This window comes from Alosa alosa, chromosome 4 (assembly GCF_017589495.1).
Source record: "Alosa alosa isolate M-15738 ecotype Scorff River chromosome 4, AALO_Geno_1.1, whole genome shotgun sequence".
Taxonomy (NCBI): domain Eukaryota; kingdom Metazoa; phylum Chordata; class Actinopteri; order Clupeiformes; family Clupeidae; genus Alosa; species Alosa alosa.
This window is the reverse complement of record NC_063192.1, coordinates 18,672,684-18,694,007: the sequence shown is the minus strand read 5'-3', so window position 1 is coordinate 18,694,007 and position 21,324 is coordinate 18,672,684. Positions and strand designations below refer to the sequence as shown.

The 21,324-nt window shown below is 41.2% G+C and overlaps 1 protein-coding gene across 2 annotated transcripts in view; it reads left to right on the top strand.

Annotated features, from left to right (window-relative positions):
* oprl1 (opiate receptor-like 1) overlaps positions 1–21,007 on the top strand; it is a 43,860-nt gene extending 22,853 nt beyond the window's left edge. For both annotated transcript variants that reach the window (XM_048242191.1, XM_048242190.1), the window contains exon 4: positions 19,287–21,007. In XM_048242191.1, the coding sequence (XP_048098148.1) occupies positions 19,287–19,810 (524 nt within the window). In that variant the 3' untranslated portion in view covers positions 19,811–21,007. The remainder of the gene's footprint in view (positions 1–19,286) is intronic.
* The last annotated feature ends 317 nt before the right edge of the window (positions 21,008–21,324 follow it).

Below are 21,324 nucleotides of genomic sequence, written 5' to 3'. Positions count from 1 at the left end.
TTTTTTGTTCAAAACTATGACAAATTTTGGCTTAGGCAAGGTCTTCAGAGCATGGGTTAGTTTGCTGTATCAGAACCCGAGAGCAGCAGTAATGACCAATGGTATGATACCATGGTACTGGAACCTTTGGCTATTAAGATTAGGAAGGACCCAAATATCCTAGGGTTGAAAGGGGTAGACGAAGAGACAGAACAGACACTAATGCTGTATGCCGATGACATTTTGTTATTAATGAGTGACCCATCCACTTCTTTACCACTACTGATGGAGGTAATAGAATCATACTCAATTGTTTCTGGCTACAAAATAAACTGGGGAAAATCAGAGGCAATGCCAATAACAAGGACATGTTATTCTCACATGGTAACTGGTTTTGGTTTCAAATGGGTTCCTACAGATATGAAGTATCTTGGTGTGCGCTTGACTCAGAATTTTAGAGGGGATTATGGCACTAAACTATGATCCCTTGCTGACAAAGATACAACATAATGTGAAAAAATGGAAGCACCTCAAACTAACTCTGTGGGGAAAGGTGAATGTAATCAAAATGGTTGTAGCTCCTCAGTTCAATTACATATCTATGATGTTACCCTTGAACATTCCAGACATAATTTTCAGGAGATAATATGACAACATTGTTAAGGACTTCCTGTGGTAAGGAAAAAGACCCCGCATTAAAATGAGTAAAATGTGAAATGTGTGCCTTGAAAGATAAAGGAGGACTTGGACTACCACATGTGAAAATGTATGACCTTTCTTTTGAAATGGCGCAGCTTGCAAAACACTGGAGAAATACTGACTCAGACCTGGACTGGGTCAAATTCTAACAGAGTCTGGCCTCTCCATGCAAGCCCTTGGACATTCTTTCACAACGCCCTGGACCGATACAGGAGCCAAACCCAGTGATCGAACACTCGCAATATGTTTGGTGTAAAATCCATAAACTCCTCAAACTGTCACACTACAGACAATCCTATGCATCATTGTGGAATAACCCTGGACATTCGCAATGGAAAGAAAAAGGTGTTTTGGAAACAGTGGCTTCTTACAGTTTTTTTTCAGTCGCTAACAAGCGTTTCTCTAACCAGTTGTCACATTTTCAAAACTCTAAACACAATTAGCACAGCATCGGTCTTTTGTGGCCATACCATTCACACATTTTTTGTCGTTTTCACACAATATGCAGTCAGTAAACACATTTCCACAATGTTTTCATTTTCTTAACAGACAAGCTATAACTCCCAACAAAACAATGGATTGTTTTTGTAGTATTTACGAATGTTAACACACAACATCCCACAATAGCAAACACAATATTCCAAACCTTAGATACACTATCAAAACCTCTGCTTCTGCTCTGCTACCAAATGGTTTTATCCCAGGTACATCGCCTTGGATAATATCAGATGTGATGTTGATGAAAACATGTGGCCTAACTGAAGATAGCAGAGATTAGATACAGTAATTGTGTGCTTTTTTTAGTTCCCCCCCTTTTTATCTGGGCTTTTTGCTGTTGTTTTTTGTTCAGAATGCTATTGTGTGTTTCATGGATATTTTGTTCACTGTAAGCAATACTGTAAAACTTTTCCTGTTCTATCATACTGTAAACAGTAATTCTACTGTACCTCCTGTTGTAAACAGTAAAGGGAAAAAAACTGATTTGCTTTTTACTGGAATGCTTTTGAGTGTGAACATTGCATGTGGACATACAGTTCCCAACCAAGAAATTTAGTGTAAAAACGGTGGATAGCATGTTTTGCATGCAAATACCTGTAAGACATAAAAGTCTATGCAGTTTTGTAATGTCAACAATAGCCAGTATTTTTTGAAACCTGGTGTACTTTGATTGACTGCATGTACCTTTGTGAAGTGAAAACAAGTGTTATTCTTTGACAGAATAATTTCATTTTGAGTCAGATTTCCAGTGTTTTGGTAAAGTTAGTGTGTGCAGAGAAAGATGTGTTCTGTTTTGAAATGAAGAGTTAGTATATATTTAACAAAATGTGTTTTTGAGAAGAAAATGATCCATTTGGCCAATTGTGTTTTGTAGGTGTGAGTCTGTGTTAAGAGTTTAGAAAAATTATCTGAAGTATGGGTAAGCGCTTGTTAGCGATTGAAAAAAAAAAACACAAATAGCCCATACTGCATCTGTGTGTTATAACTTAATCATTAATGTAACTGCAGATAATTGTTGTAGTTTGAAATTAATATGGCAGAGGGATTTAGGGGTTGACTTTGTTGAAGGTGAATGGTTGAAGATTATGTCAAATGTGGGTAAAACCATCAGGCAAGCAAGAGGAAAATGTATCCACTATAAAGTGGTACACAGGTACTACTATACTCCTTTTAGACTTCATAGGATGGGTATTGCTGAAAATGGCTTATGTTGGAAGTGCAAGGAAAAAGATGGTACATATCTCCATAATGCTCTGGGAGTGTTCTTATGTTCACCCATTTTGGTGCAAAATCCTTGGAATATTAGAAGAATGGCTGGTTTTCTCATTGCCTGCTGATCCCAGACTTTGCTTACTTGGAGACAAGTCAGTGGTACCAAGCATATCAAAACAGGCATTCACTGTGGTAAAACTCTGCTGCATCACAACGTTGAGAATTATTCTACGTAATTGGAAGTGTGTTAAAACTTTGGAATTAAAAGACTGGGTCAATGCCGTAATTGAAGCAGCCTCATATGAGAGCATGCTGGAAAGGCTGAATGATGAGAAACGAATGATCTGGGATGATTTCTGGGTACACATGAAAGGGACATAAGGTGTATTTGATGACAGCCGTTATATTTCTATTTCCATTTATTATTACTGTTATTTTTTGGACCATATTTTCTGTTGGAGATGTCAAGGTGGCATATAGGGAAACTATGTACAATAGGACAACATAATGTACTGTGTGGACCTTTTTTGTGTGTGTTTAAAGTTTGATCAATAAAAAAAGTTTAATTAAAAAAAAAAAAAGAAAATATACCTGAAAGTAGGGGTGGGCGATATATATCGTCTACGATAATATCGTGATTGCTGTTTTAACAATGTGCAAATTGACATTATCAATTATTTAAATTACTTAGGGGGAAAACACTAGAAATTGCGCATTGAACCCCTATACATTCACTAAAACCAGGAGGTGTATGCGAGAGAAGCCCCTGGCTGCAGTAGACCAAGTCACATGATTAGTGGTCCACGTTGTCACACACACGCCTAATGTTTATTTTGTGCAGCTACTTTGTTCAAGTGGCATTGATGAGTTAGTCACGTTTTTTCCTACACGATATTATATGTAAACATTAGGCTAGCCTTTGAGTATTTTAATAGTCAGTTATAAACAAAGAACTCTTCTGATGTTACCCTTTTGTAAATGGACTGAAGTTCGCTCTAAATATCAATTTTTATTGATTATGCTAACCGTTAGCACCTTCAGGAAGTGGACAGTGGATGAGGCTCTGAGAGACTGCTTCGAGTGTTTTACAGAATGGAGAGGACTTAGAGGAGGTCACACAGTGCACAACTGACTACCTGAACTTCTGCATGGACATTGTTGTTCCCACCTGTACGCTGCTTTCCCAACAACAAGCCTTGGATAACCAGCAATGTCAAGATCCTTCTTAACAGGAAAAAGATGGCGTTCAGAGAGGGGGACATGGCAGAGCTGAGGCGTGTGCAAGGGGAACTCAAATTCAAGCTGAAGGAAGCTAAGGAGGATTACAGAAAGAAGGTGGAACAGAAGCTGCAGGAAAACAACTTGAAGGAGACATGGGACTACATGAAGGTTATCACTGGCCTGAAGAAGAACAGCAGCTCTGTGGAGGGGGACCTGGACAGGGCGAACCAGTTGAACCACTTCTACAACAGGTTTGACTGCCCTGCTCCAGCTCCAATGGCGGTGGTCTGTCCACCATCCCCAGCCCCCACCCCCCACACCCCCAATACCAGCGCAACACTCACCTCCATCATCACAGGATATCGTACCCCCACCATCACTGGATTTTGCACCCCTTCCCCACATGGCGATCACAAACAATGAGGTGACAACGACCTCAGTCAACAGCCATCAGACACACAGATCCCAGATGCACCCCTCCCCCGCCCCTCCCCTTACACCCCTCACCATTACAACAGATCAAGTGACAGTCCAACTAAAGAAATTGCGCAGCAATAAAGCAGCGGGGCCTGACAGACTGTGTCCAAGGCTACTCAAGGCCTGTGCTGCTGAACTGGGGGAGCCACTGAAGCACATCTTCAATTTGAGCCTACGCCTTGGACAAGTTCCAACACTGTGGAAGACATCATGTCTTACCCCTATCCATAAGAAGCCACACCCTAGTGAGCTTAATGACTACAGACCTGTCGCTCTTACATCACATGTGATGAAGACAATGGAGCGATTGGTCTTAGGTATGCTCAGACCCCAGGTACGCCATGCACTAGACCCGTTACAGTTTGCATACCAGCAGGAAGTGGGCGTGGACGATGCCATCACTTATCTTCTACACAGGACACATTCCCACCTAAGGGAAAAATGCTGTGAGAATCATGTTCTTTGATTTATCAAGTGCTTTTAACACCATCCAGCCCCTCAGATTGGGAGACAAGCTCTTGCAGATGGGCATGGACGCTCACCTGGTAACCTGGATTACAGATTACCTGACCGAGCGACCACAGTTCGTCAGACTGAAGAACTGTCTCTCTGACACTGTGATCTGCAGCACCGGAGCGCCACAGGGAACTGTGCTCTCTCCAGTCCTGTTCACCCTGTACACATCTGACTTCTGCTACAACACCACATGCCACATGCAGAAGTTTTCTGATGATACTGCAATTGTGGGGTATATCAGGAACGGGCAGGAGGAGGAGTACAGGAGCCTGGTGGAGGACTTTGTGCAATTGTGCAAACTCAATCATCTTCAACGTAACACTTCAAAGACCAAGGAGATGGTGGTGGATTTCCGCAGGTCTAAGCCCACTCTGCTACCAGTCCACATTGATAGGGTCAATGTGGAGGTGGTTAGCACCTACAAGTATCTGGGTCTCCACCTGGACAATAAACTGGACTGGTCAGCCAATACTGATGCACTCTACAAGAAAGGGCAGAGCAGGCTGTACTTCCTGAGGAGGCTGCGGTCCTTCAATGTGTGCAGTAAGCTCCTCAGGATGTTCTACCAGTCTGTTGTTGCCAGCGTCCTCTTCTATGCAGTAGTATGTTGGGGAGGAAGCACAAGGAAGAAGGATGCGGGGTGAATTGACAGGATGGTAAGGAAAGCTGGCTCTGTAGTGGGAGCTGAACTGGAGTGCATCACTTCACTATCTGACAAAAGGACCCTGAACAAACTGATCAACATCTTGGACAATGAGTGTCACCCACTCCACAGCACTATTGTTAAGCAGAAGAGCCTGATCAGCTGGAGACTTCGCTCACTGCCTTGCACAACTGACAGACTGAGAAAGTCATTTGTCCCCAGGGCCATTGTTCAATGCCTCACTTAAGGGAAGAGGAGAGATAGACTTCTCTGCATAGTCTGTCTGCCTCTTTACCCCCTCCATGTTTGGATACTGTCTGTCCACTAGCCACTTTTACCAATGTCTTTATGCCTCACTTTTTGCATGCTATATTAGCACATTAGCACATATGCATAACCCCCCTCCATGCCACAGCCGAACTGTGGCCACACTTATACATTTTCTTTAAATAGTTAAATATATAGATATATAGACTTTACTTTACTTTATTTCTGCATTGTTGCACTGTTGGACTTACTCATTTGCACTATCACCATGACCACTATCACCATTGCACTACCACCATGACACTCATTCACACAGAGCACCTTAGAGCACCTTACCATACATTACTATGCACAGAGAATCACAGGCTCAGTCCCTGCCTCAGTCATTGCAAGCGCCTCTGATTGATTAATCACCACTATGTGGATACTGTTTTTAGAATTGATTTAGATTAAGTGTTAGTTAGTATAATTTGTATTTTAGTATATTTAGCATATTCTTTATCTTCTACTGTCCTTATTGCTTAGTTGTGTTTTTATATTATATACTTTAATTACTCTTTCTACTGTTAAAGAATGTGTTTGTGTTGTCTGTATGCTGCTGAGACCTTGAATTTCCCCTGGGGATCAATAAAGTATCTATCTATCTATCTATCTATCTATCTATCTAGCATCTTTATGGGATTTCTCATACATTAGCCATAAGATAATTCATTAGTTTATATTCTGTAAGGTCTACTTAGTTTTACAGTGAAACCTAAGTAAAGGTTTAGCTTCAGACTTTCTCTTGGGAAACTGTTCTATCTACAGTATCTTATCTTGGGAAACTGTTAATTCTATCTTCTCTAATGTAGCTGGCTAGACCATGTCATTGCCACACACAAAAGTGGGGGCAGAATTGGAAATGTGTCACAATGAGTGACAATGTATTGGTTTGGTTAAAAAGTCACAGGTTAGGTTATTGGTTATTATTGTAATGATGTTATTCATAAATAATAAGCTGTAAAGTAACTCGGACTTTCACAAACAGTTTTGTAAAGGATATCGACAAATTATCGTTATCGTCAAAATCCCCAAAAATATTGAGATATTATTTTTTGTCAATATCGCCTACCCCTACCTGAAAGATAACCTGTTTATGATGCATCCTAAACACCGGGCTGGGACATTTCTGTTGCTAAATAGGCTTTTCTGCTGTTGATTTGCTCAGTCCTTGGTGGCCCTGTCAGTGCTTTGAAAAATGTTGCATTAAGACCACAAAAAGTCTCAAAAAGCATCTGAGTTAATGTTTATTCCCAATCACCGACTAGGCTACTTCAATCCTCTATTTTCAAAGGTGTTTCAAGTAAGGAAGAGCATGGCTCAAAGTAAAGTAACTAGGGCTGAGGCGACGTAATTGACTACATACTGTAAATTTGTCAAAGTGAATAATGTGTCAACTGCAATGTAGATTTTTTAACACACCCGTGATGATCTGCATCTCCATTTAAACCAAATATTTTAGAGCGCACTTTGAGAGATGTATCCAGGGCAGGGCTGTACACATATTTGTGCACATGCTACAAAAATCATTCTGTGCGATGGATGCAGTGTTTCCTCTACTCTAATTAATACTGCCACGGTATCAGAATCAGGGCAGACGCGCAATCAGGGCAGAGATTATTATGGCCCGTCCTGTTTCACTTCACTTATTATATATTGTATTGATGTAGCCTATTTAAAACATTAACTTTCTTCTCAGTGTTTCCACTTCATTTAGTGGTGCCACTGCTTCAGAATTAGGGGAGACGCAAAATATTGTCCAGAAGCATAGTAGGCTAAATGCCCTCCGCTGGCTGCTGAAAATTGCAGTTTAACAATAAACAGCAATGCTAATCCGAGAGACTGAGACGCTTGTTGGTTTGTTTGAAGTGCATGTGTAGGGTGTGAGAGGGGAATCGATGTGCTTTGATTCTAGCTAGGCATGTGTGTGTGAAGTATCCAAACAATGACAACACTTTCATTATGGCTGCTTTAGCCACAGACCTTCAGCTACTGTATGTGCATGAACAGTCTAGCAACGCATTTGATGAAGACCCTTTTAGATATGCCAGTTATTTGAACCACTGGTTAGATGTAAAACTGCATTTCGTTTTAGACTACTGGTATTTAATTTGTGCATTGACAATAAAGTGGAATATCATATGAAGTAAAGATGACTAAAATCTTGCATATGTAGAAGAAGAAACATTCACAAAAATCCATGGCATGACCTCTGTTCTTGATAGCTGTTGAAAACTGCATGGAACTGACAGGGATTGTTTTGTTTATAAATGAATAAATAAATAAATAAATAAATGAAACATTTTGCTGATACCTTCTGCTTTTCCCAAATACAATGTAGCCTACAGGTGTACATGACCTTTCATCAGTCCAGTTGCAATGGATGAACTGTGATGAACTGCCCTACTTGTGATTGTTTCGAGATTTTAAAGGTTTTATTAGCCTGGCTAACGTCAGACCTCATCTCATTTAGCGTGTTTCCATCCAACTCATGCGAATTAGTGATGCGCATCCGTGGTAATGCGCATAAATTAAATGCGCATTAGTCAGCGTTTCCAACACCTATTGATTCTAAGTATTTTGGGACACTTTGCCTATGTTGAGTGAAATGGACGCCCTCCTCTCTGCGGTCGGAATAGCCTAGGCCCTATAGGCCTAATTCATTCCTTCATTTTGAAAATATTTTGTTTAATATCGATTAGAAGGAGAAGGCGGAGAATGTTTATATTGCGCAATCGGGTGTTGGCAGCTTTCCATCGCCGGAGACCGCCATACACTTGGGAATGACCAAGGTCTCGGCAGTTTTTTTGTCAAATTTGGCACTTCACTGTAGAGCTTCATTTCTATCACTTCACGCTGGCTCCGGGCTTGCGGTAGGCTAAATGAGCGGTCAGGTGATGCGTTTGGTTAGCGCAGAAAGATGCAGAAATGGATGCTTAGGAAGTGAAACGGAGGCTGGCCTCTTGTGACTGGCGTTTTAGTTGCACCGGCAAAGAAAGCAAAGTCTGAGGTGTGGAAAAGTTTTTATCATAATGAGAATAATGAGCCAGTGATTATGTAAAATCCAAAGGATGCAACATTCTGTAGAACGACAGGGAATTCGTCGCTGATAAGGCATGTTGATCAAAGCTGTCAGTGCCCATCAGGATCACGTTTGTTAGGCTACAGCAACAAAATCAAACCCTGCAAAGGTGAAACAAATGGTTACGGAGAAGAAGTGTGTCAGCTTTGCTGTAAAGACATTAGGCCTTTTAATATTGTAAATGGCGAGGGGTTTGAAAAGCTGGCGAAAGAACTAAGACAAGAACAAGAACTAAGACAAGAACGTATGGGAGGGTTCCCGCAAACTTCAGAATGCTGAGAGGACTTGGGCTATTTGATTTCTTTGTTCCAACTTCCAAGTGGCCTAGGCTACGTTAGTCATGAATAAATGATGTCAAATGTTACTCATTCTTGACAAAAGGCAAAAGAGCTGTGTGCGTGCGGACATTTGAATAATGCCGGGCTGTAAACGGGTTCGGGCTTTTAAAAAGCTGTCAGTCTCGGGCTCGTTCAGGGCTCGGGCTGATTTCTGTGGGGCTCGGGTCTTGTCGGGCCTAAATTGTAAGGCCCGATTATAGCTCTACTTCACTGACCAACAGTGGGTGGAGACCTTTAGATTCACAAGTCAGGGTTTGAAGAATTATGATGAATGATAGACCTGGCTGTTGCCCCGAGTACTCGTTGTCGGATGCCTATCCCAACAAACAAGCCATGTCTGTCTGTCTGCATGTCGTTGGTCCGTTCGATTTCAAACTTGGCAGGTGTCTTGCTACTGGCATGAGTAAGTCCAGTGCATAGTTTGACATTGTTTGGATATTAAAAGCTAAATATATCGTTATATGTCGGTAAAAGAAGCACACGTTGGCTTTCTCCGCTCTACCATAGCCACCCTCTCACACAGCACTGCGTGCAGGACCAGAGAGAGGATAAGCGGAGATTTGGCAGCACTAAATCACATCTCTGACCTCAAGAATAAAGACTTCCTGTATGTTTGCTTGCATTAAATGATTACACAGATTTTGCAACAACACGCCAACAAACACGGGTATGTAGTGGCTATTCAAAATTACATGAAAAGTATGTGCAATAAACTGACGCTTTGAATAGCCCAGGTTACATTGGACGTGAGACTTTGAATAAACAAACTACATTTTCAACTGCAAGGTCCCAAATTGAAACAAGCGATAGAGCGATAAAGCGATGTGCTTTTGAGTCACATCGTTGCAAATGTCAAACGATCACAAAATGGCTTGTCTTCACTATCAGAAAAGTTATGCAATAAGCTATAGGCCTATAGCCTTAACTCAAAACATTTGTTATGCCATTCTGATCTGTAGAAATCACATGCAGTCATGCCTAAATTCTGCTTACTGCACATTAATTATAGGCTAATATATTATAATATTCAGTATACATTATTGAAGGCTTAGCTGGAATGATGTTTTTCCCTATCATCCTATTGTTAAAGCAGGCATACCTGCGGGCATGTAATCGGGCTACAGGTTTTCTACAGGAATGGCATGTTTGAACGGGCACTGCACTAGTTGTATAAACTTGCGATGTGTGCCGATCGAGTTGTTGGCGAAAACTTTAGCGTCAGCAAAACAATTGTGCACCGATGTGTGTATTCAGTTTGTTTTATTCTACGGAAACAAGCAAGAGAACACATCAAGTTGCCTAAATGTTATAGGGAAGCGACAGAAATTGCTGAGATTCTCTGAAGGTTACGTCATATGATGCGAATAAACCGTTTCCATCAACTTTATTCGCATTATACCTTATGCGCATTGAAAGTTAATCCACCCCCCTCTAGCGAATCAAATATAGATGCGCATTAGGATTTTTCACGTGTTTCCAACCGGGATTTCTTATTCGAATAGATTAAATGCGCATTAGGAAGTTGGATGGAAACACGCTAATTGAGATGGGGTCTGGGAACTAGACATTCATTTTCTCGTATTTGAAACGTGGTTTACAAATGCCCAGAGCCGTTTATTGGGCGCTACGAATGTCTATCAAATGCGTCTGTACATAGCTCATAACGGCTTCGGCGTCGTCATCGTCTTGCTGCCCTCCCTCCGTTCTGTGATTGGTTCCTTCATTGAGGTGAAAACGAAGTCCATAGAATCCAGGCTGCTTAGCAGTGTGAATAAAATTGCGCGCGTAAGGCAGCATGGGAAAACCCAGGCAAAGGTTTTATAACAATGCTAAAAATTTTTTGGCTAGGGCTACAAATCTATTTACCTTTTGCAACGCCAGTAAGCTACTTTCTGTGCGGCCCGCACACACACAAGCAGGCATGTCAACCAAGCATACACAAAAGTTTCAAGAGGGAGGGATGGAGTAGGAGATGGAGACAAATTGATAAGTGTGATTTATTTTCTCGAACAGATGTACAGGACTGAGCGGCTGTCATATTTTGTACATCTAGTTATACAGCTACTTGCCAAAAGGAAAAAATAAACTCCACATGATATGTCTCTTTACATTTATTTGTTTAGTCATGCTTTGCTGAGAAACAAATTCAACCAAGCAGTGGAATAAGTACCATGTAATGACTGAAACATATAAAGACCGCTGTCAATGGCAACGGGTTTTGTGCTTCTGATCTTTCATAACACTCATTGCACTCACACATTTGGAACTTCAATGGAATGGCAATGGAATGCAATATAACTTCATTCAAAATGAAAGCAAATGGTTGATCAGAAGTGTTCTAAAGAATGTTTGATTCAAGTTGAACTTGAATCAAACTTGAATCAAACATTCTTTAGAACACAGCTGATTTTTTTTGCTTTTGATTTTGCTGGCCGTATCACAGTTGTATATTAATTTGCCAAACTGGTTAAGTTTCAATGAACTGTCACGTTGCATCCAAGCTGTAAAATGCAGACGTTCAGAACATAGCAACATTGTAGCATATGACGGAGGTGGATTTTAGCTAGTTGGATGAGGCCATCCTTAAAAATATTTTCGTTTGCCGTAACCCGACCGACCCTGTCAATTTAGAACCGACCCAAATATTTATTTTTTTCCCCTTTTAGTCCAACCGACTTGCTGGTTGTGAACTTACGTATACAAATACAATACAAATGCAATAAAATAATATTTATTTTAGTAGGCCTAAGTATTGTTGAATATAAATTGCCTACATGCAAACGTAGGCTTACTTAAATAAAACCCTGTGGCGTCATCTCTACACCATTGGTTTTACGCATGTCACACTATGGCCTACGCTTCGTTTCATTCAACGCTTTTACTTGGCACGAAGTTCTGGAAGAACTGTGCCCAGATCTTTTCCCATTCCTTCTCCCCCCTAGTCTAACGGTGACCGTGTCGAAGTATTGAAATTGGTTGTGGTTTATTCAGCATTTCTCAAAATATCTAATGTATAGAACGTCGGTCATTATTGGGAAAATAAGTCCCGACAGGGCGAACCGGACCCCGACGTGCAGCGGAGGGGTCTTGTTCCGCCCTGAAGGGACTTATTTTCCCTATAATGACCGGTGTTCTATACATTATCCCGCTTATTACACGGCTACTTGCCAAAACGAAACAATAAACTCCCCACGATGTGACATAGCCTAGGCTATAGCCTATTTGTTACCGTTTCATCGTGGCTTTTGGTGAGAAACAAATAGTTTGACAACAGCACACGCTGAACTTAAATCAAACATTCTTTAGAACACAGCTGATCAACCGTCTGCTTTCACTTTTGAATGAAGTTCCAGTCCTTGCATAGTGATATGAAAGATGTGAAATAGAAGCACAAAGCCCATTTTCCTTGACAGCGGTCTGTTATAGTTAGCAACCGTCTGTTATTGAGAATTAGCAGACCACCGAACGTTGGGAAGGCCCATTCAAGTGAATGGAGCATTCTGCAGCATTATGAAGAGGGTTGTTTTAGGACATGTTTGAGCGTGCCTGTAGGCAGCCACTCTGACTAGTCAAAGGCGATTCAAAACGAGTCAGAAAAGTTGAGACAGGACCAATCGTCAAAATTCGGTGTCCACCACTCTAGTTCATCCAAAACAAACCAGAAAAGGGAAAGTGCTAAATACCAGAATTTTCCTTTAAAGAAATGAAAAAGAGTTGAGTAGTGTGACTTTACTGTTGAATGAGCCATTTGGAAAAATAAAGACAGTTATACTCATTTACCATAACTATGTCTGAAAGAGTCAATAGAAAACACAATAAACAGAAGTCTAATAATATTGCAGTCAAGTTAAGGAGCTAAATTGAATGTAAGTCAAATATGTCTCAAACTAAAACCAAACCAGTTCCAAGCTAAATTAAGTTTTCAAATGACTAAATAAAAAATGAATGACGGCACCCAAAAGACGAAGGATACAACTAAATGTAATGATGTCTGCCCAAATACTACCCCAGCACCCAGCTGTGTTTTTATTTATTCATCGTCTGACGCTGCTTTGCCCAGCTGCCTTTGGCGTGACTAAGAGAGGAGGGAATGAGCGAAGGAGAGAGACAGAGAGAGGAAAGGAGAGAGGGAGAGAGGAGGGAATAACCGAGGGAGAGAGAGAGAAAAAAGGAGAGAGGACCAGGAAATGAGGAGGAGGAAGCAGCCCACAAACAGATGCTCCACTGAGCTGACTGTGAAGGAGGTGGCCCTTTGTCTGGGGAGGAGGTGGGGGGGTGAAAAAAAGAGAAGCCTTCTGCGACACTGATAGCATTATTTAGTTGGACAAAAACATCATGCAATGTGCAGTGTGTGACAAGATTGACCCACTTGCAGAAATTATACTGTAATAGTCTGTCAGGGTGCCATGATTGTGTGGGCTTTAGGGTTCTCACGCAATGTAATTAAGTCAGTTGAGACCAGTTGCAAGACATTTTCATTTCATTTTCAAGGGAAGTATGGGTCAGTGTTATATAAAAGTTTAATCTACCAAGCTCATGTTTTTTTTATCAGATTTCTGCCAAATGTGGTGTTTCAGAACTCTGCCTGTAGTACATCACCCAAAGACACAGTAGTAAGATGCACAGCACATGTTGTAGACAGCCTGTAGCAGAGGGTTAACAATGCACCATGGGCCTCCCTGCTGAGCCAGAGTAGCCTTGTTTCCGATGGCAGGGTTCAGTTGCAATCTTGAGCACCTAGAGAAGGTGGAGGAGGGCTTTAGGCAGGTGGTGTGGACTGTGTGAGAGCCTGTGAGCCTCCTGAGAGCGCCTCTTAGATTACCCCGAGTGGAGGAATGGATGGAATCAATAGGGTGATGCAGCCGCAGATAGAGGCTCCTTTTTTCTCTCTCTGTCTCTAACAGAGATGGGATGCGCCACGGCAGCAGAGAAATGAGGAAGAGCGTGGGCTTTATTTTTCGGTCTGCGCCTCATCCACCCGACCTCCCTCACCCGGACACGGCAGCCTGGAGTAAAACCCTTTCACAGCTCAGTGGACACACTCAAGAGTTTGCAATGGAGTTCGGCCTCTCGCCCGCGCAGACAAATCGATTTCATCCCCCCACCCATCCATACCCTCCTTTTTTCAACAATAGTTACTTCAAAACACCCAGATGATTCTCTTCCTGCTATTTACTGGATCCAAAAGCAATCTTGACTCAAAAGCTTAACCAAACCTTTGCATGCCTCTTGTACAGTGACTATAAAAAGTATTCACCACCCCTTGGATATTGCTTTAACAAATGGAATCTTTGTCAATTTAATTCAGCCTTTTTTTACAATAATTTACAAAATTCCCCTCTTTTATGTCAAAGTGAATGGAAATTTCTACAAAGTAGTTTTAATTAATTAAAAAATAAAGTATTAGTAAATAGTAAAATAGTGAAATGGAGTATAGTAATATAAAGACACCTGCATCTGGAAGCTCCAGTCACTGGTCAATCAGTATTCCTGACTATAATTCCTCCATGAAGACAAAAAAAATACTCCAAACAACTCAAAGACAAGGTTAGTGAATTTTTTGTCAATTATTGTAAAAAAAAGGCCAAATTAAATTGATAAAGTCATTAAATTGATCAAGTGATTAAATTGAACAGTAAAAGTTGAAATATTCAAGGGGGGTGAATACGTTTTATAGGCACTAGTGTACACCTTGTCTTTACATGTACATTCAAAGCATCTCAAGAAGGGCTTTTAGTGCATGACCCAATTGACATTAAGACACTGTAAGTGCAAGGAGCTGATTGGGTCCTTCAGAGTGCCAGGGAACCAGATGCATGCATCAGAAGAAAGGAAAAAAAAAACGAACAAAAAGTCATTTCTTGCCCACTGGTGAATCTGTCTATGCCCATTTGCCATCTGAGTGGGGAGGGAGGTCATTCTCTGGGGTAGCAGACGTCTGGCGTACACGGGGACTGCTTTCAAGAGCCAATGGAGGCAGACGGAAGTGAAGGGGATTCAGGGATTAAAATACTGTCACAATCAATGAGGAGATTTTTGGCTGGATGGTGTTTTGAAGTAGTGTCTCGACTGAAGTGTGATAATGGCTGCCACTGTGTCTGGCTGCTGCAGAGGGAGAGGTTTTCCTCTGAGCAGTTGGAGGAAATAAATTGAATGTGTCATTTTTGGCAGCCAAAAGGAGTAAATGTCTGTTCAAAGGATAAAGGTTGAAATGAACTTTGGAAACTCTGTCTATCAGAACTAGTGCTTGGATTGTCAAATTATTTACAGTGTTCAGTGCAGATAAACTGTGGACAGCTATGTTTATTTATTGAGTAACATCTTGTTTGTAGGCACTGTGTCGTTGCATTGTAATTACTAGTGCAGTGCCCGTTCAAACATGCTATTCCTGTAGCCCAATTACATGCCTGCAGGTAGGCCTGCTTTAAAAATAGGATGATAGGGAAAAACATAATTCCAGGTAAGCATTCAATAAAACAATTTATTATACGGCTCTTCACAATTCAAGTAGAATGGTCTATTGACTTGAATGGGATTTCCGAAAGTTCTAGCGGTCATTATTTCTTGGGAAAGGACCTCTGAAAACAAGAATGACCGCTGTCAATGGCAACGGAGTTTGTGCTTGGAACTTCATTCAAAAGTGAAAGCAGACGTTTGATCAGCTGTGTTCTAAAGAATGTTTGATTCAAGTTCAGCGTGTGTTGCGAACTATTTGTTTCTCAGCAAAAGCCACGACGAAACGGTAACAAATAAGTGTAAAGAGACATATCATGGAGTTATTTTTTTCGTTTTGGCAAGTAGCCGTATAATAAGCGGGATAATGTATAGAACGCCGGTCATCATGGGAAAATAAGTCCCTAGGAAAATAGGAAAATAAGTCCCTAGGACTGTCAGGACTTATTTTCCCCATAATGACCGGCGTTCTATACATTATCCCTTACATAATGATATAATAAATGTGAAGTGAGCAGAATTTAAGCATGGCTGCATGTGACACTTTTTACAAATAAAAATTACATAATCCTAACAGCTGTTTTGAGTCAAGGCTATATGCTTGATGATAGAAAAAACAAACCATTTTGTGGTATGATGCATCATCATATGAAATTTGCAACAGTGTGACTCAAAAACAGTTTATAGGTGGCCTATAAGTGACATCCAGTGGTGGAGGAAGTACTGAAACTCAGTACTTAAGTAAAAGTACAAATACACAGAGAAATATTTACTTTAGTAAAAGTAAAAGTACCACAATGACAACCCTACTTAAGTAAAAGTAAAAAGTACCTGCTTTTAAATGTACTTTAAGTATTAAAAGTAAAAGTATTTGCATAATGATTTATATACTATATTCTAAAACGAAAAATCAGTATGGGCTGTGGCATTTTAATTAAGCTAGTTTTAGGTTATACTCGACTAGATAGTTTTAAGCTAATGCAATTGTGCTTACCATCTGTGGCCCAGTTTACATTCTGACCTACAATTCTAGAGACTGTAATACTGGTTATCTAACTAGGGTGATCTGCTGAGTAATATCAGTCAGCAAAACACGAGAGCCTGAAGTTTAACGGGGTAGACAAGGGAAACGTCGGGTGGATCGTAATGCCAATTATGCTGATTGAACAGAAAAGTTGCTGAGAAAGGTGTCTTTATGATTAGGTTCAGACGCATAGACATTGAATGAACGCTCACATTACCCAATTGTAGGCTATGCATCTTTATTTGATCACACACAATTAAGGAATATTTCCTAATCTGGAAAATGTTACGTTTTTTTCCGGCCACCGGTTCATTAATAGTCTACCATTCATTTGTGCCGCAAATGATCAGACGTGTGACAGAAGCATGGGCATAGCCTGTAACTTCGCTGATCCGCGGATAGCAATCTCATCGGAGAGGAGGCCCTAACGCTGCAGATAACAGACAGAGAAAGGCACAGAACACAGTTGCATGTACAGTGTAGCCATGGGTCTGGTGAATATAGCCTACCGAATGCAGATGGCTACAAGCTCACGCTTTGCCTGGTCTAGACTAGAAGCTTATGTTTCTAAGAATGCACGTAGCGCTCCAGAATCTTTGGTAGCAACCCCGCCCCTGGTAAAACAAACGTGTTTGTCAGAGAAAAAAAAAAACTGATCATAAAATGTATCGTAAAAAGGAACGATGGTGTTGTAGAAATGTAGCGGCGTAAAAGTACAGATAATTGCTGTAAAATGTAACTAAGTAAAAGTCAAAAGTATGCACTATAAATTTTACTTAAGTAAAGTACAAATACGTGGAAAATTTACTTAAGTACAGTAAGGAAGTATTTGTACTTCGTTACATTCCACCACTGGTGACATCACACTCTGTCTGCCACTCATTGCTTGTCTCTGGTTATGCTTTGCATGTGTGGCATTCTGAGACGTTCTTTAATTCGGGACCATTATCGCTCGTTTCAATTTAGGACCTTGCAGTCGGAATTGTCGTTTGTTTATTCAAAGTCTAAAGACAGTCCAAAGTAGCCTGGGCTATTCGAAGTGTCCGTTTATTGCACATAATGTTTACGTCATTTTGAAGAGCCACTGCATACCTGTGTGTGTTGGCGTGTTGCAAAATCCGCAAAGTCATTTTATGCAAGCAAACCGCATACAGGGGGTCTTTATTGTTGAGGTCAGACATGTTAACACATCTTGCACTCACTTAACTTTTTACCAGTGTAACTGATCCAGTTCAGCACTTACAGTGGGGGAGGGGGAGGGGCTAGCGACGAAAGCCAATGGTTGCTTCTTTTATATAGTATATATATATATATATAAGTATAAGTATAAGTAAGTATACATACTTTTTTGATCCCGTGAGGGAAATTTGGTAATTTGGTTTTACCGATATATTTAACGATATATTTTGCATTTCTTATTCAAACAACGTCAGATTTGGCATTGCACTTACTCATGCCCGTAGCAAGACACCTGCCAAGTTTGAAATTAATCGGACGAACGGTTGACAGATATGAGAATAACACACAAACACACAGACGGGGGAGTGGCTACAGTAGAGCGGCGAAAGCAAATATATGTTTTTTTTACCGATATATTTAACAATATCTTTTGCTTTTCTTATCCAGACAACGTCAAACTTACTGGCACTGCACTTACTCGTGCCCATAGTAAGACACCTGTCAAATTTGAAATCAATCGAATGAACGGTTCAAGAGATATGCGAATAATAGACAAACAAACAGACGTTTCTGTGATTTATAAATAGATACAATCCATACCAAGTACAGGATAACACACAACATGTCACAACATAATAGTTCCTCTCCTCTCAGATTATATTTTTACGAGTGTGACGACATCCCACACTGTACATCCTCAAAAAACTACTGCCCTACAAACACCTACCACATGATTCATCTCCAGTGAAACAAAAGCAGCCATTTTCTAAGCTGTCCCAGCCTACTCATCCTCTGCCCACCTGGCCACTGCATCAGCCCATTGTCTTACTGTCTGGTTTGGGCATCAGTACAGGAATTCTCAAATATGAAACGCTGATTCAGGAAAATCTTTGTAATTTCCCCCTGTAATCACACACACACACACACATACTGTACACACACACACATACACACACACACACCATAAGAACGATATAGTGTCTTATCTGCATTGCTGTTATTTTGGGATATCTTTCATTACATTCCTGAGGCTCAAAGCACTTTATTTTTTTTCTCACTGCTGAATAGAGTCTCCAGTGGCCCAAGCTTTCACATATTTCTCTCTTAAATGTGGCACACTGACTGGAGACGGTCCAAGCAATCTCAGCAAGGGTTCAACAAATTTAAACCAAATTTGGCACTATATTTCAGCACACTGTCCAGACAGTATCTATTGACTTATTGCCATTTGACCTCTGCTTCATACATCAGCAATGATGTTATGTCCTAACATAAACCAAATTTCTCTCTGTGAACAACTCTCGGTGTGCGTCAGCAAATCATCGTCAGTTCTGCAGGTTTTCATTTATGCATCTTTAAAAGATTTTTATGAGTGATGGTTAATTAGTTGGGAAATGTGTTGCCTGGCAACAGGAGAACCCTCCCATCCAAGGTATGACGTATACGATGCCCTGCACAGAGTACAGTCCACTAATTGCTTTTGTAACAAGAAGAATGTGTTATACATAGGACATACATCACTTTATTTTGTTCATAAAAAAACACTTGGTGTATATGTGAAAAAATATATATATTTGTCAAAATACAGTATATAATCAGGATGACCTGCTTGGATTGTTGTATAACCAACCCCCCTCTCTCCCATGTTTGTGTGTCCAGGCATCGAATGCATCATCGCCCTGCCCCACCCGCGCAGCTACTGGGACCCGGTGTTCGGCACGTGCGTGTTCCTCTTCTCCTTCCTCATTCCTGTGGCCATCATCAGCGTGTGCTACAGCCTGATGGTGAAGCGCCTGCGCAGCGTCCGCATCCTGTCTGGCTCCAAGGAGAAGGACCGCAACCTGCGGCGCATCACGCGCATGGTGCTGGTGGTGGTGGCCGTGTTTGTGGTGTGCTGGACGCCGGTGCAGATCATGGCGCTTGCTAAGACGCTGGGCTTCAACCTGCACAGCCTGCTGACGGTGGTGCTCATGCATTTCTGCATCGCCCTGGGCTATGTCAACAGCAGCCTTAACCCGGTGCTCTACGCCTTCCTGGATGAGAACTTCAAGCGCTGCTTTGGCGAGTTCTGCTACCCGTCGCCGTTCCGTCTGGATGGCCAGCCCTCAGGCCGCATGCGCAGCATCGCCCGCGAGGTGGCCTACAACTGCAAGACAGTAGACGGCAACACGAACCCCGCATGACTAGGCGTGGAACTGCCCCTGATGGGCACCGAACCGACAGCCAATCAGGGGACAGGCTGCTCCAACAGCGAGCTGACGCAGATCACCACGCTCTAGCACCACGCGAGCCCCTGCACAGGCAGGGGTCAGAGGCAAGGTCAACGCCAGGCGTGACCTCCGATTCTCTCGGGACAAAGGGGCTCTCCTCTCAGTGTCTTATTCACGTCCTTACGTACACAGTGTCCTCAGCTTCGTCTCCTCAGTTTCTCGCCGTCTTCGGGCTTCACTGCTTTGTACATAATATTGTTTCTGCTAGCTTGGATTGTTTGTCATTTCTGTCACATTCTGTCACATTTGAAATAATCAGTTTTGTACCTGAGAGGAACAAAAAAAAAAAAAAAAAGACTGACCTACATGGCCTTAAATTTTGCACAATGTCTGTTTAAGCTATCTGTATGAAGTATGTGGATCGATGCCAGCGGGTGCTTCACTATATGTTTTATCAATTATCTTATTTATTTATAGTACTGATGCAGCCTGTTGGGTGACATTCATGGTAATGCAGAGGTAGGCCGACATGGAAAAAAATATAAGAAAAAACACCCGAGACTTAGCAATTTAAGCCTGAGTTTGCTACAAAGGTGAAATAGCTAAAACTAATTTCTGTATTTTTGTCGTTTTTCCTGATAAAAAAAGAGAAAGAAATCATATGACATTTTATATTGCATAGTGTTTTGTAGCTCAATGTTAGGGCAAGTGATTTAAACAGGACAAAAGTATTGCAGATCAATCTTCTTTCTGTGGTGTTATATTGATATATGCATACCTTGTACTCCTGTATGTATGGGTGTAAGTATTGTTCAAGTCATCAGACTCTCATGACCTCTATCTCGAATGTCTTTTCTTCTCGCCGTGTGCAGTATCTTGCCTCTCAGCGCCTGATGGAGACCCTCCCTATTTTTTTTTTTTCTTGGGGGCTGCTCTAGGCAGGGTGTGCTTTGCCAGACCGCTGAATGTCTACAAACTGTTGATGAAGCCAAATCTCGAAAAAAAAAAAGAGACAAAAAAAAAAGTTTTTTAAAAAGTGTGCGAAATAGTGTAAACATACTTGTAACTGCTGTAAACTGTAATTGATATCGTAACATGACATGTTTACTTGTGCACTTGCTGCATATTGATTAGCTATTTATGAATATATATATATATATATATATATATATATATATATATATATATATATATATATTCACCAGTGGACAGGAAAAGTTGGTTGTCGGACAGTTAATGACTGCTGAGGCTTTTAACATTTTGAGTCATATATTTTTCTCTGCATATGAATTAAATTGCAGTGATTAAAAAGGCACTCCGTTTCTTTGTCTTTTTCTCCCTCTGGCATCTCTCTTCCTTATCGACCACAGCACGGAGAGCACCCTGGGGACACTGTGAAAACATCTGAAGAGGGTCGAAGCTATCACATGATCATGTAGCACTTTATTCCCCCATTAGCACTGCATAGTGTATAATATTTTAAGCAG